Source organism: Saccopteryx leptura, chromosome 6 (assembly GCF_036850995.1).
Source record: "Saccopteryx leptura isolate mSacLep1 chromosome 6, mSacLep1_pri_phased_curated, whole genome shotgun sequence".
NCBI classification, from domain to species: domain Eukaryota; kingdom Metazoa; phylum Chordata; class Mammalia; order Chiroptera; family Emballonuridae; genus Saccopteryx; species Saccopteryx leptura.
The window spans coordinates 35,819,929-35,834,489 of record NC_089508.1 but is presented as its reverse complement, the minus strand read 5'-3'; the positions used below and the strand labels follow the sequence as shown (position 1 = coordinate 35,834,489).

The window sequence follows — 14,561 nt, the reverse complement described above, 5'->3', positions numbered from 1 at the left end:
CCACTGACATGCCATGCAGACTGAGAAAGACCCGGAAACTTCGGGCCACATGAGCCATGGCCACAGCGCTTTGGCAAGCATAGGAAGCGCCGAGGAGGCCGAGCTAATGCTGGTGGCTTGCATTATCCCAGGATCAGCTCCAACAATATCACCCAGATGGTATGGGGCATTACCACTTAAAGAGGAACCAGAGCTCATGTCCAGCTGTCAGCCTTGACTCTGTCAGTGAGCAGACATGGGTAGATGCTGCCCAGAACAAGACTGTGCTGCCCTGTCATTGTGCTGGTGAGATTGGGCCACTACAAAGTTCTGGGGACGGTAAAGCTCCCAAAGCAGCCTGTCGTGGTGAAGGCCAAATTCTTGAGCAGAAGCGCTGAGGAGAAGATTAAGGGTGTTGGGGTGGAAGAGGAGCTGTGTCCTGGTAGCCTGAAGCCTCATGGAGGGAAGTTCATTAAATGCTCACAAGTGCAAAAATAAAACAAAACATCCTATCCTTGTATTTTATTGTCATTTACCAACATTGTGCTACATCTTGTGATTCTTTCTTTTTTTTATCTTCTATACATTTTCTCTGGATCTAAAAGAATAAAGACCTTTTGAATCCAGTTCTACTGAGTCTCTATTTTTCTGTGTAAATAAAGAGGAACCAGACAAAAAGCATCAATCCTTTTACCTTCCCACCCTGAAATACAAGGAAAAGATTTCACCTGCGCCCTGGCTGGTTAGTTCATCTGGTTAGAGCATCATCTCAGAACTAAGGTTGTGGGCTCGATCCCCAGGTTAGGGCACATATGGAAAGTGGACAACTAAGTAGAACAACAAATGAATGCTTCTGTGTGTGTGTGTGTGTCTAAAATCAACTTTAAAAAAGAAAGACTTCACCTGTTGGTGTAATTGGGACGTGGGCTTGTCCTGACACCTCGTTCTTTCTCTACTTGCTCGTTGAGGTACAGATCTGGAGTCTGCCTGGTTCGGCTCTTGAAGTTCAATGATCTCAGCATGTTTGTTGTGATATTCTAACTAGCTCTGTCATTCTCAAATGGTTCTGGGTTCTCCCAATACTAATTCATTGACATATGATATAGCCTGTGCAGAACCAGATATGGTTTGGTGCTTAAGTTATCATTATGTTCCCTTATTTCAGAGTAGCAAGAATCCTTTCAGTTTCATTCTTTTCTGGGCAAGGTTAAGTTACTTAATTTGAGGCTCTCAGTTTTAAAATGTATATATTTTTTTTACTGTAGTACATGTTTCTATTGTGAGACATACTATGATTGGGGAGAAAGGAAATCAGAAAACTGGGTCTATAATTAGCTTTGCCACCTGCTCAGGGTGGGATATTAGGCAAGTCCCTTATTCTATCTGTACCTCGGTTTCTTCAATGGAAAAACAGAAATAATCATGCCTCCTTCATGGAGTTTTTAAATCAAATGATAAAAGTGAAGGGTTTTTAGGCTGTACGGTGTGATGTATAGGTATCTCTCAGTGGTCTTTATGGAGAAACTCTGAGATAGAAGGAAGCAGTGTTGTCATGGTTAAGAGTAGGGGCCTTTGAGTCAGGCTGACCTGAGTTTTAACTTTCAGCTCTGCTACTCTAGAGCCCTTTGTCCTTGGCAGGTGTCTTACTCAATTACCTTCTCTTTAAATAGAGATAAAAGGCCCTGGCCAGTTATCTTAGAGCGTCATCCAGACACACCAAGGTTGCGGGTTCAATCCCGTCAGAGCACATACGTGAAGCAACCAATGAGTGCACAACTAAGTGGAAGAACAAGTGAATACTTTCTCTCTCTCTCCCTCCCTCTCTCTCTCTCTCTCTCTCTAAAAGTGAACAATAAAAAATAGATAAAAATTCCTCACAGGGTAAGTATGAAGATTAAACTAATGTAACCTATATAAAGTACTTACGTAGTATATGAGTCTAGTACGTGGTAGTTTGAATAATAGTTGTAATGCTGACTACAAGAAAACAATTAGAGTTTGGCTAACTTAAACTAAGGACAAATAGATGTGGGAACCTAGACGTGGCAATAATAATCATTTCAATCTATGTGCCAATCTTCTAAAATCACTTCATCCAAGCTGTATTTTTGTAAGAGCCCTCAGAAATAATTTTCTCTGTCTCTCTTCTAAATTGAGTAGCATTACCTCAGCACTTCTGGGAATGCTTTTTTATGAGACTTCTTCCTACTTCTTGAGTACCCTGGGGAAATTTGACTAAAAGATTTTCTTGATCTAGGAAAATGGGTGATCATATTAAGCTTTCCTTTGTCTGTTTATGACCATGAGGTAGCTTTGCTTTGTCTGTTTATGACCATGAGGTAGCTTTGCTTTGTCTGTTTATGACCATAAGGTGATACTTCTGAGGATGTGAAAGGTGATCAAACAAGATAAGAAATTGAGGAAACAATTCCTCAATTCTCTTTTTATCAACAGCATAACTAAAGATTTAGTAAAACAAAGTGTCCTTATAGACCAAGTTCCTCTGATCCTGCCTTCCCTGTTCCTTTCTGAGCCAAACTGGCCTGGCCCTTCTGAAGCAAGAAGCATCATCTTTCTTTTCTTTTTAAGTATAATCTTTATTTTTTTAGTTTATTGTGTTGGCAAAGAGCATTTTTCCTGCACAAATGAGGAGTTGTCTTCCTAGCATTATGGTCCTTTCTGATTCTCTCTGCAAAATCACTTATAATTCCCATTCCTTTGGGATCCCTAAATACTTCTTTCAACTTGAGCCTCATGGGTAAGACCCAACACATTGTACTGGCATCTCAGGCCCTAAATTGCCTTCAGCTTAATGCTAACATTCAGGGTGGCTGACTATTACTGGCTATAACTAACAGCTATAGCACTATCAAGATGATGAACAAATTTTAGCATCCAACATGAATCTGTATCTCATTTCTTCGGGGAAGCAATCTGTCTCTGGTTATGGCTCTAAAATCAGTGCTTGGTCCTGCCCCCCCCCAAAAAAAAAATCCATACCCCAATGTTGCTTTTAAGAGCAGGAATCTTGCAAGGCTTGAGTTTTCAAGAGTCAAGTTAAGAGCAACCTTAATTTAGCAGAAGGCCCTGCAGAAGGATGCAAGGGGATTCCCACTATAACTAACACTCAGAAGACCCTTTTGAAATAAAGCACCGTCAATGACATAGCTTTGGTTGAAGGTCAGACAGTGGGGATCCTTAGCCTTGTTCCACATTTGCTTCTTAGATGATGCAAGTGCTTGGAAAATAGTTATGGAAACATCATAGGCTATCCCCCTCAGTATTAGGGTTTTCAAGCAGTGTGTTCAGTTTTGAGAATTGTTCCTTCAGGGCAGGGGTAGTCAACCTTTTTATACCTACCGCCCACTTTTGTATCTCTGTTAGCAGTAAAATTTTCTAACCGCCCACCGGTCCCACAGTAATGGTGATTTTTAAAGTAGGGAAGTAACTTTACTTTATAAAATTTATAAAGCAGAGTTACAGCAAGTTAAAGCATATAATAATAATTACTTCCCAAGTACTTTATGTCGGATTTTTGCTGTTTGGCAGAATAAATCTTTATAAAACAACTTACTATAGTTAAATCTATCCTTTTATTTATACTTTGGTTGTTCCGCTACTGCCCACCATGAAAGCTGGAACGCCAACTAGTGGGCGGTAGGGACCAGGTTGACTACCACTGCTTCAGGGCTTCAATAAAGAGGAAAAATATTCCATCTAGTGGTCAAAGAAGGAAAGGTGAAATAAGTTTCTAGGAAGAGGTCTGTGGGGCAAAGTGACAGGGCAGTGGCCTTGCAGCAGATGTCTTTTCCAGAATATGCTAGGACCTGGCCTTGGGCGGTGACGTGTTTTGAGTATGCCTGTACTAGGTGAGGAGTCGTGGGCACTGTCCTCACGAAGCCACTTGGCAGAACTCTGTTGTCACCGAATAGCTATCACGCTGGCGGGCTGGCAGTCTGTGAAAGGACGCCTTCTCCCATCCCCACCCTCATGGAAGAGGAAATGAAACCAGTCGTTTATGCCTGGACTTGTTTGCCCTGTGCCTGAGTTGGTGAATATGCGAGTCTGAGGGAGATAAGGGTGCACCGCGAACTTTGTAAAGGTGAGAAAGTTGGTCCAACAAAGGATCAAAGTCGTGTCGCTGGGCAAGGTGATCAGGAAATGATGACGTGCCCTTGGTCTGCCAGTAACTGTACCCTCCGTGCCCTGCTCCTAGTCAAAGTTCACCAGATTGACTTCTCAGGAAATTCTCAAGGTGCAGGTAATATTTAATTGGCCCACTGCCCACATCTTCCTGACTGGAATCCTCTAATTAACCTTAGCACTCTCAACCAAAGGGCCCATTGTCTTTCCTTCCTTCCTCATTACCCCTCATTAGCACCTCCTCCCCGCAGTTCTGGAGTAGAGCGAAAGAATCATAATGCAATTTCCTTTCCTGTGACTGCAACCGGCCTCCGCAGACCTTCCAGACAGTCATTAGGGTGTCCCCTTGATCAGAGCCCCCCGCCCCAGCCTTGGTGTGCTGCCAGCTTCTCTGTCCCACCTGCAATCGGTACCGTTCCTCGACCCTGTCAAGGAAGAAGACAAGGAGAACCTGGCTGTGTCCACACCTGCCCTTTATTGGATTGAGCTCGCAGGCTGGCTTAGGGCTTTTCACACGTCTCAGACACCACCCAGTCCAGACGGGTTTAGGAAGGTGTCATCATTCTGTGAAGGCCCAGAGCCCTCCCGTCTTGGAGACCCAAATTGAATCGCCAACCAGAAGGTTGGAGAGAAAAGGGAAACAGGCAAACCGGAAGGCAAGGCTCTCTCTCATCAGTGAAGGAGACCGACCTCAAGGGAAAGCTTAGGTCCAGCAGTGTCTCCGGAGGACACACTGAATCCTAAGGAAAGACACTCGGGGGCTGGATGAAGTAGGAGATCTGCGTGCTGAGCAGCTCGTGTCTATATGGCAACTTTGAGGAGGCGCTTGATGTCGGGCTCGATGTTGACGGTGGGGAAGGTGCGGCTGTAGCGGCGGAAGGGCTCCCCCTCCGGCCCGATCAGGAACTTCTCGAAGTTCCAGGCCACATCTGAGCGGCGCACTGGGCTCCAAATGATGAACTTGGGATCGGTCATGAGAGAAAATGGGTCATCATAAGGGTAGGGGAGCTTGTCCTTCAGGTAGGCGAAGACAGGATGCTCGTTCTGACCATTCACCTCACACTTTTGGACAAGGGTAAAGGTGGGCTGGAATCCACCCCCAGGGCGGACATACTTGAGACTGTTCAGGATCTCCTCATTCTGACAGTTCTCCTGGGGGAGGAAAAAGACAAAGAGCATGGAAGAAGGAAGGGGGAAACGAAGGGTCCACAACCTGCAAAATTTTCACTTGCTGTACTCTCTTCCCAGGATCATTCTTTTCTATGTATTTTTTCCTCTTTGTTTCTTTTCTTCCTGTCATCTGCTTTGCCCTCCGGCTGGAGTTTTCCCTCTCACAGCTATTGATGTTTTGCTGGGCCATTTCTGAAAGTTTTTGCAGTTCCTCACTCTGCTGTTCCTATATGGAAAGATTTAGTGTTTCTGAACTGCTGCTTCTCTCTCCAGTCTACCCTGAGCAGTTCTAGGGTATCTGTCTGAAGCTTCAAGAAACCTTAAGTTCAGGGCTGTAGAATGGAAAGGGCGTTCAGGTCATACTGAACCTACAGCCCTCCGACGTACCTCCCCACACAGCCCTACACACTCGTCCTGTTACCACCTTGCCTTCCCCGCTGCCGTGGTCCTGCCTCTGTGGCTTCTAATTACAGGTGAGTGTTGAGCCCTTTCCCTCCGCCCTACCCAGCTCCTCAAACAAAGGGTGAAACTGAGGCTTAGGAGAACGGATTTATGGCGTCTTGCTTTTTTATCCTGTCTTGTCCTACATCTGAAGTGCAACTAGGAAGAAGCTTTGATGAAGGAAGACCCCCATCCAAGGAAGTCTGGTTTTCAGGTGCCACAAGACAAAATGAGAGACATCAGCGAATGTATCCAGAATGTTATCACTTAGTGACTAACGGGAATGAATTAAATAGGACAGAGGGTTTTCAGGTTCTGGAGTAAGCCAGGCAAAGAGGGTTAGGGGAATTAAGTGCTTGAGAGCTCAAGGTTGTGAATGTGTGATGATCACTCCTTTCCCTTCCAGACTGCTCTCCCAGGACTCCGGCCCCTCTCGTTCACCCTGCGCAGGGATGAAAGCCCGCCCCTCTCGTTCACCCTGCGCAGTGATGAAAGCCGGCCCCTCTCCTTCACCCTGCACAGGGATGAAAGCCACCCCCTCTCCTTCACCCTGCGCAGGGATGAAAGCCAGCCCCTCTCCTTCACCCTGCGCAGGGATGAAAGCCACCCCCTCTCCTTCACCCTGCGCAGGGATGAAAGCCAGCCCCTCTCCTTCACCCTGCGCAGGGATGAAAGCCAGCCCCTCTCCTTCACCCTGCGCAGGGATGAAAGCCACCCCCTCTCCTTCACCCTGCGCAGGGATGAAAGCCCGCCCCTCTCCTTCACCCTGCGCAGGGATGAAAGCCACCCCCTCTCCTTCACCCTGCGCAGGGATGAAAGCCACCCCCTCTCCTTCACCCTGCACGGGGATGAAAGCCACCCCCTCTCGTTCACCCTGCACAGGGATGAAAGCCACCCCCTCTCCTTCACCCTGCGCAGGGATGAAAGCCACCCCCCTCTCCTTCACCCTGCGCAGTGATAAAAGCTTTCGCCAGAACTTCTAACCCGTCTCTTCCCTCCCACTGCCATCGCCTATCTGTCCCCACTCACATTCCACACCCATGACATCCCTAAAAAGGCCCACAGAAACCCTTATTTTCCACCCACCCCCCTTCCACGTCTAAGAGTCAGATGTCTCCCTCTGGGACAAATTTCCTGCCTGTAACCTACTAGAACCAATTAGTACAGTCAGTTCTAGGTCGTCATGACATCTTGAGCCCAGAGCTGATCTCTATTAGACTTCTTATCTCTAATGCAAACGGCTGTCTGGCTACTGGCAGGTTATGGACTCCCTCCAGCAACCAGCTAGCCTGAAGTGAGGGTGTAAGACTGGGGGCACCTCTGGGGCCAGAGAGACACCTCTAAAAGAGGTTTTGCCTTTTCCGTCGCTCCTGCTTTGGCCAAGCCTAGAAACAGACTGAGAGAGGGAAGGAACAGAGCTGTAGTGGCTGGGGCTCATGTTTGTCATAGCTAATGATACGTCAGCCTTCCTGCCTGTATCTCTGCTCATCTCTTCCTCGTCTTCATGCCACTAGGAGTTGAACTAAGGGGGTTATACTTAGAGAGTTCAGTTGAGGACATTCTGTCTGCTTGTGCTGTTAAAATAATAAGTGAAAATAAAAAGAATCCCTGAAAGATAACTTGAAGATGTGTAACGACTTGACCCTTTCATCAGAGACAGAGAGGGGCAGGTGGTAACATGCATACAGCACACCTTCGCTCCTCCCCAAGTTCACCCTCCACTTGGCTGATTTAAAACACATAAACAAAATTCTTCAATCTGAATAATAAAGTTGCTTGCATTTGCATATTACTTTATATTTTTCAGATTACTTTAGGATATCTTATCCTTATCCTCAGAGCCTAACGATAATCCTATAAGGAAGTGGCATTATCCCCAGTGTACAGATGAGGAAACCAAAACAGAAAAATTTAATGACTCTTCCTATGGCACAGAGCCATTAAATAGCAGAACTAACGCTAGTTAGGGCTAAGGTCTCCTGATTCAGTTCAATCCTCATTTGATTCTTGATCTTTTATTTCCTCCATTCATTCATTTAGCAAATAACTAATGAATGCCTTTTATACCCTAGCCACTGATGACACAACGGAGAGAAAAACAGACCTGGTACCAGCCCTCATGGAGTATAGTGGGGAGACAATAAACAGTAAAAATCCACACCCTCAGTCTTTAATCACAGTTACAATCATCTACTTTCCCTTGGTAGTCACATGTACTAGAGACCTGGAGTAACAAACATACCCCACGATTCCAGACACTCTAACATACATAGTCATTCTCCCCTCCCCTTAGCCTACCAGACAACCCAACTCCTTGAATGCAATGCAAGGGACCCCTCACCTGATGTCCAAATTGGTTGCAAGGGAAGCCAAGAACCACCAGGCGCCTGGGAAAGCGGCATTGCAGCTCGTTGAGCTGGGTGAAGTCCCGAGTGGTTGTGCCTCAGAGCGATGCTACGTTCTCAATTAGCACTGCCCTGCCTCGGAATGTATTGAAATCTACCTTCTCCCCATCCAGGCTGATAGCACTAAGGTCGTAGAAGGACTTGGCAATGTAAGCCATGGTGAAAGTGTAGGGCGAGCCTGGCAGAGTGGCTTGAGCCCACTTAAGGATCTATTAAAGGGGTGGGGAGAGAGGAGGAGCCTGGAAGGACAGGAAGGATCTCACAATGGGGCTTTGAGCATCCCCAGGATGACTTAGCAAAAACAGGCACCCACCTGCAAGGGCTGTTTAAACAAGGAGGCTGCTCCTCCTATTGACAGACTGAACAAAGCCACCTCCCTGCCCCACCCTGCTGGCAACCTTGGAAGGGCCAATTTGATATCTATGAACAGACATGAATAATTCACTACTTGTAGGAAACCAGAACCCCAAAGGTCACCCGGGAGGAAAAAAGGGAGGGAGGGACACAGGATTACCTCCTGCTTGCCCCAAGTTATTTTCACTTGGTACAGACGCCCACTGGGGGCCTGCCGAGTGCCCTGCAAGTTCTGCATTGTGCTGTGCAACGGAGAGGTCAGGGTCTGCCGAGTGCCCGGCAAGTTCTGCACTGTGCTGAGCAACGGAGAGGTCAGGGTCTGCCAAGTGCCCGGCAGGTTCTGCACTGTGCTGAGCAACGGAGAGGTCAGGGTCTGCCGAGTGCCCGGCAGGTTCTGCACTGTGCTGAGCAACGGAGAGGTCAGGGTCTGCCGAGTGCCCGGCAGGTTCTGCACTGTGCTGAGCAACGGAGAGGTCAGGGTCTGCCGAGTGCCCGGCAGGTTCTGCACTGTGCTGTGCAACGGAGAGGTCAGGGTCTGCCGAGTGCCCGGCAGGTTCTGCACTGTGCTGTGCAACGGAGAGGTCAGGGTCTGCCGAGTGCCCGGCAGGTTCTGCACTGTGCTGTGCAACGGAGAGGTCAGGGTCTGCCGAGTGCCCGGCAGGTTCTGCACTGTGCTGAGCAATGGAGAGGTCAGGGTCTGCCGAGATCTGGAAGATGAGGCAGAGAGTCGGGGCGCGTGTCCCCTTGACTCAGACTACAACTGAAATACACATATTCCTGTTCACAGTCTTCTCTTTGACTGCTGCCTTCCACAAAATCAGAGGGGCCCTTAGGGGAACAGTGCGTGATTTTATCAAGTAACGGCTTTCGGCGCCTCAGCTTGCACCAGGCTGAAGAGAGGAAGTTGCGTTTGTGCTGCAGTCTTTCAGTGAGTGACGTTCCTCGTGCCCGAGAGCACATCTGCCCCCGCCCCGGCACTGTGCCATCTCCTCTCCAATACCCCTGTCGAGCACACGTTCCCCCGCCCCGGCACTGTGCCATCTCCTCTTCAATACCCCTGTCGAGCACATCTGCCCCCGCCCCGGCACTGTGCCACCTCCTCTTCAATACCCCTGTCGAGCACATGTGCCCCCGCCCCGGCACTGTGCCATCTCCTCTTCAATACCCCTGTCGAGCACATGTGCCCTCGCCCCGGCACTGTGCCACCTCCTCTTCAATACCCCTGTCGAGCACATGTGCCCCCGCCCCGGCACTGTGCCATCTCCTCTTCAATACCCCTGTCGAGCACATGTGCCCTCTGCCCCGGCACTGTGCCATCTCCTCTCCAATACCCCTGTCGAGCACATGTGCCCTCTGCCCCGGCACTGTGCCACCTCCTCTTCATACCCCTGTCGGGCACATGTGCCCTCTGCCCCGGCACTGTGCCACCTCCTCTTCAATACCCCTGTCGGGCACACCTGCCCCGGCACTGTGCCATCTCCTCTTCAATACCCCTGTCGAGCACATGTGCCCCCGCCCCGGCACTGTGCCACCTCCTCTTCAATACCCCTGTTGGGCACATGTGCCCTCTGCCCCGGCACTGTGCCATCTCCTCTTTAATACCCCTGTCGAGCACATGTGCCCTCTGCCCCGGCACTGTGCCATCTCCTCTTCAATACCCCTGTCGAGCACATGTGCCCCCGCCCCGGCACTGTGCCACCTCCTCTTCATACCCCTGTCGGGCACATGTGCCCTCTGCCCCGGCACTGTGCCACCTCCTCTTCAATACCCCTGTCGGGCACACCTGCCCCGGCACTGTGCCATCTCCTCTTCAATACCCCTGTCGAGCACATGTGCCCCCGCCCCGGCACTGTGCCACCTCCTCTTCAATACCCCTGTTGGGCACATGTGCCCTCTGCCCCGGCACTGTGCCATCTCCTCTTCAATACCCCTGTCGAGCACATGTGCCCTCTGCCCCGGCACTGTGCCATCTCCTCTTCAATACCCCTGTCGAGCACATCTGCCCCCGCCCCAGCACTGTGCCATCTCCTCTCCAATACCCCTGTCGAGCACATGTGCCCCCGCCCCGGCACTGTGCCACCTCCTCTTCAATACCCTTGTCGAGCACATCTGCCCCCGCCCCGGCACTGTGCCATCTCCTCTTCAATACCCCTGTTGGGCACATGTGCCCCCGCCCCGGCACTGTGCCATCTCCTCTTCAATACCCCTGTCGAGCACATCTGCCCCCGCCCCGGCACTGTGCCATCTCCTCTTCAATACCCCTGTCGGGCACATGTGCCCTCTGCCCCAGCACTGTGCCACCTCCTCTTCAATACCCCTGTCGAGCACATCTGCCCCCGCCCCAGCACTGTGCCATCTCCTCTCCAATACCCCTGTCGAGCACATGTGCCCCCGCCCCGGCACTGTGCCATCTCCTCTTCAATACCCCTGTCGAGCACATCTGCCCCCGCCCCGGCACTGTGCCATCTCCTCTTCAATACCCCTGTTGGGCACATGTGCCCCCGCCCCGGCACTGTGCCACCTCCTCTTCAATACCCCTGTCGGGCACATGTGCCCCTGCCCCGGCACTGTGCCATCTCCTCTTCAATACCCCTGTCGGGCACATGTGCCCCCGCCCCGGCACTGTGCCACCTCCTCTTCAATACCCCTGTCGGGCACATGTGCCCCTGCCCCGGCACTGTGCCATCTCCTCTTCAATACCCCTGTCGGGCACATCTGCCCCCGCCCCGGCACTGTGCCACCTCCCCTTCAATACCCCTGTCGGGCACATGTGCCCCTGCCCCGGCACTGTGCCACCTCCTCTTCATACCCCTGTCGGGCACATGTGCCCTCTGCCCCGGCACTGTGCCATCTCCTCTTCAATACCTCTATCGAGCACATGTGCCCTCTGCCCCGGCACTGTGCCATCTCCTCTCCAATACCCCTGTCGAGCACATCCGCCCCCGCCCCGGCACTGTGCCATCTCCTCTTCAATACCCCCGTCGAGCACATGTGCCCCACCCCGGCACTGTGCCATCTCCTCTTCAATACCCCTGTCGAGCACATCTGCCCCCGCCCCGGCACTGTGCCACCTCCTCTTCAATACCCCTGTCGGGCACACCTGCCCCGGCACTGTGCCATCTCCTCTTCAATACCCCTGTCGAGCACATCTGCCCCCGCCCCGGCACTGTGCCATCTCCTCTCCAATACCCCTGTCGAGCACATGTGTCCCCGCCCCGGCACTGTGCCATCTCCTCTTCAATACCCCTGTCGGGCACACCTGCCCTGGCACTGTGCCATCTCCTCTTCAATACCCCTGTCGGGCACATGTGCCCCCGCCCCGGCACTGTGCCATCTCCTCTTCAATACCCCTGTCGAGCACATGTGCCCCCGCCCCGGCACTGTGCCACCTCCTCTTCAATACCCCTGTCGGGCACATGTGCCCCTGCCCCGGCACTGTGCCATCTCCTCTTCAATACCCCTGTCGGGCACATCTGCCCCCGCCCCGGCACTGTGCCACCTCCCCTTCAATACCCCTGTCGGGCACATGTGCCCCTGCCCCGGCACTGTGCCATCTCCTCTTCAATACCCCTGTCGAGCACATGTGCCCCCACCCCGGCACTGTGCCATCTCCTCTTCAATACCCCTGTCGAGCAAACACAAAAAGAGTCTTGAGGCCTTGCTAGGAATAAATATTAGAGATTTATTCAGGGGTCTTGAAGTTTGCAAACTGGGAGCACAGCTAGGCAAAAACTCAGAAGTGCTATAAAGAAGAAAAGTGTAAAATTCTTATAGTTAAAAGTATGTTCTTGAAAACAATCAGCCCTATAGTCTTAGTCCTGGGATTGGCCCAGAACGGATATCAGTCGGATGTCAGGCAGTCAGGATGATGGATGCCAGGCAGTCTGGACGATGGGGACCAGGAGGTCAGGTTGAGTCCTGGTGGCCTGCACAATGGGTGTCAGGTGGATGGAGATGTGGGCCTCAGAGGGTCACCTGGGGGTCCAGATGTACATCCAGGCATTGACACAGGACTAGGAAGTTTTAAAAAGTGATGTTTCCAGACTAGTTGAAATAAGAATGGAGTCTTTGCTTATGCCTCAACTTTCATAGCATTAATAATGTTAGCAGCTTGGTTAAGCTGACTTTATTTCCTATATTCTCTATCTTTATTCTTCCCTCACCCGAAACCCCTCCCCAGGGTGTCATGAGGATGCAGTCATTAGTGGCCGGGGTACGGGTGAGAGCAGACACTCAGCAGGTGGGTACACTCAGGAGAGAATGAGGGACACCTTCCTCTTCTCGGACAAAGGCTCAGTCCTGAGGACCTTCCAGAGGGGCTGTGCTGGTCATCCCCAGTGTGCAGAGAAGGCTGGTCATTCCCCGCAGTGTGCAGAGAAGGCTGGTCATTCCCCACAGTGTGCAGAGAAGGCTGGTCATTCCCCGCAGTGTGCAGAGAAGTGTGGTCATCCCCAGTGTGCAGAGAAGGCTGTCATTCCCCGCAGTGTGCAGAGAAGGCTGTCATTCCCCGCAGTGTGCAGAGAAGGCTGGTCATTCCCCGCAGTGTGCAGAGAAGGCTGGTCATTCCCCAGTGTGCAGAGAAGGCTGTCATTCCCCGCAGTGTGCAGAGAAGGCTGGTCATTCCCCACAGTGTGCAGAGAAGGCTGTCATTCCCCGCAGTGTGCAGAGAAGGCTGGTCATTCCCCGCAGTGTGCAGAGAAGGCTGGTCATTCCCGCAGTGTGCAGAGAAGGCTGGTCATTCCCGCAGTGTGCAGAGAAGGCTGGTCATTCCCCGCAGTGTGCAGAGAAGGCTGGTCATTCCCCGCAGTGTGCAGAGAAGGCTGGTCATTCCCCGCAGTGTGCAGAGAAGGCTGTCATTCCCCGCAGTGTGCAGAGAAGGCTGGTCATTCCCCGCAGTGTGCAGAGAAGGCTGTCATTCCCCGCAGTGTGCAGAGAAGTGTGTGGGGAGCCAGGCTGCTACGGCTCTAGACCCAGCTAGGCCACCAGTGATTTTTTTTTTTTTTTTTTTTTGCCACCAGCCAGGACAGTGTATTGTAGGACATCTGGAGACCTGCTGAAGGCTTTCACGGACACGGCCTTGGAAGCCAGTGGGAGCTAGAAAGACCTAATGCTTCACTTCATTCTTCTAAGCTCTCACCAACTCAACAAATCACTGTCTGTCTATCTATCTATCTATCTATCTATCTATCTATCTATCTATCATCTATCTATCTATCTAATGCCTGTATTTCTCCATCAGTAAAACTGGCAATTAGGCTTTACCTGGCTTTGGGATTTTAGAGAAAAATGTCTGTAACAATGCAAATAGGAGACTGTTGTCACAGGTACGTGTCCATTGGGAACTGTCTCCTAGCAGGACTGGCAGCAGCTGGGCTGAGAATCTGATCTGCCGAGAAGCTGGAGAATTAGTCACCAGGCAGTGCCCAGCTTTTCTGGTTTTTGTCGCCTGCCCCTAAGCTGTTTACAGCACGTGGGAACCCATATTTCTCAACTGGCTGCTCCCTAAAAACAAGCCTCCATTACCTAAGTGGAGACAGAAACTTTGGCCAGTAGAAGTGGTAGCAGGAAATGCAGCATGAAGTGCGTCCCCTGCGGGAGCCAGGTGGAGTTCCCAGGAACAGTCAATAAATGTCCCTACAGAGCCACGGAGTCCACTTGGCCTAGTCAGTGGGCTAAACTTTAACATGAACTTTCCAGATTTACGTGCATGCCGAGAACTTCCCCAGTCCTCCCCGAGGCTCCCAGACCCCTCTTATCAGCTGCTTTCCTGTGACGCCCTTCCAGGAAGGCCAGGGCAGTTCCTGACCTAGGAGGGGACGGTCCCTCTCCCTTAGGTAGTCATTCATCTTCTCCAGGTACAGCCTAGGGGCCTGGTCGGAAAACCGGGGCTTGCGAGCCACATGCGGCTCTTTGGCCCCTTGAGTGTGGCTCTTCAACAAAATACCACGTGCGGGTGCTACCTCCATAAGGAGTGTACCTACCTATATAGTTTAAGTTTAAAAAATTTGGCTCTCAAAAGAAATTTCAATCGTTGTACTGTTGATATTTGGCTCTGTTGACTCTTGAATT

The 14,561-nt window shown here is 51.0% G+C and overlaps 1 protein-coding gene across 1 annotated transcript; it reads right to left on the bottom strand.

Moving 5' to 3' along the window:
* Positions 1-4,579: 4,579 nt before the first annotated feature.
* Positions 4,580-8,401, bottom strand: GPX2 (glutathione peroxidase 2). Its single transcript, XM_066343074.1, has 2 exons — positions 8,075-8,401; positions 4,580-5,274 (listed from the first exon to the last, which is right to left on the bottom strand). Exons 1-2 carry the CDS (start codon positions 8,294-8,296, stop codon positions 4,924-4,926), a joined length of 573 nt encoding a protein of 190 aa, XP_066199171.1. The 5' UTR covers positions 8,297-8,401; the 3' UTR covers positions 4,580-4,923.
* Between the last annotated feature and the right edge of the window lie 6,160 nt (positions 8,402-14,561).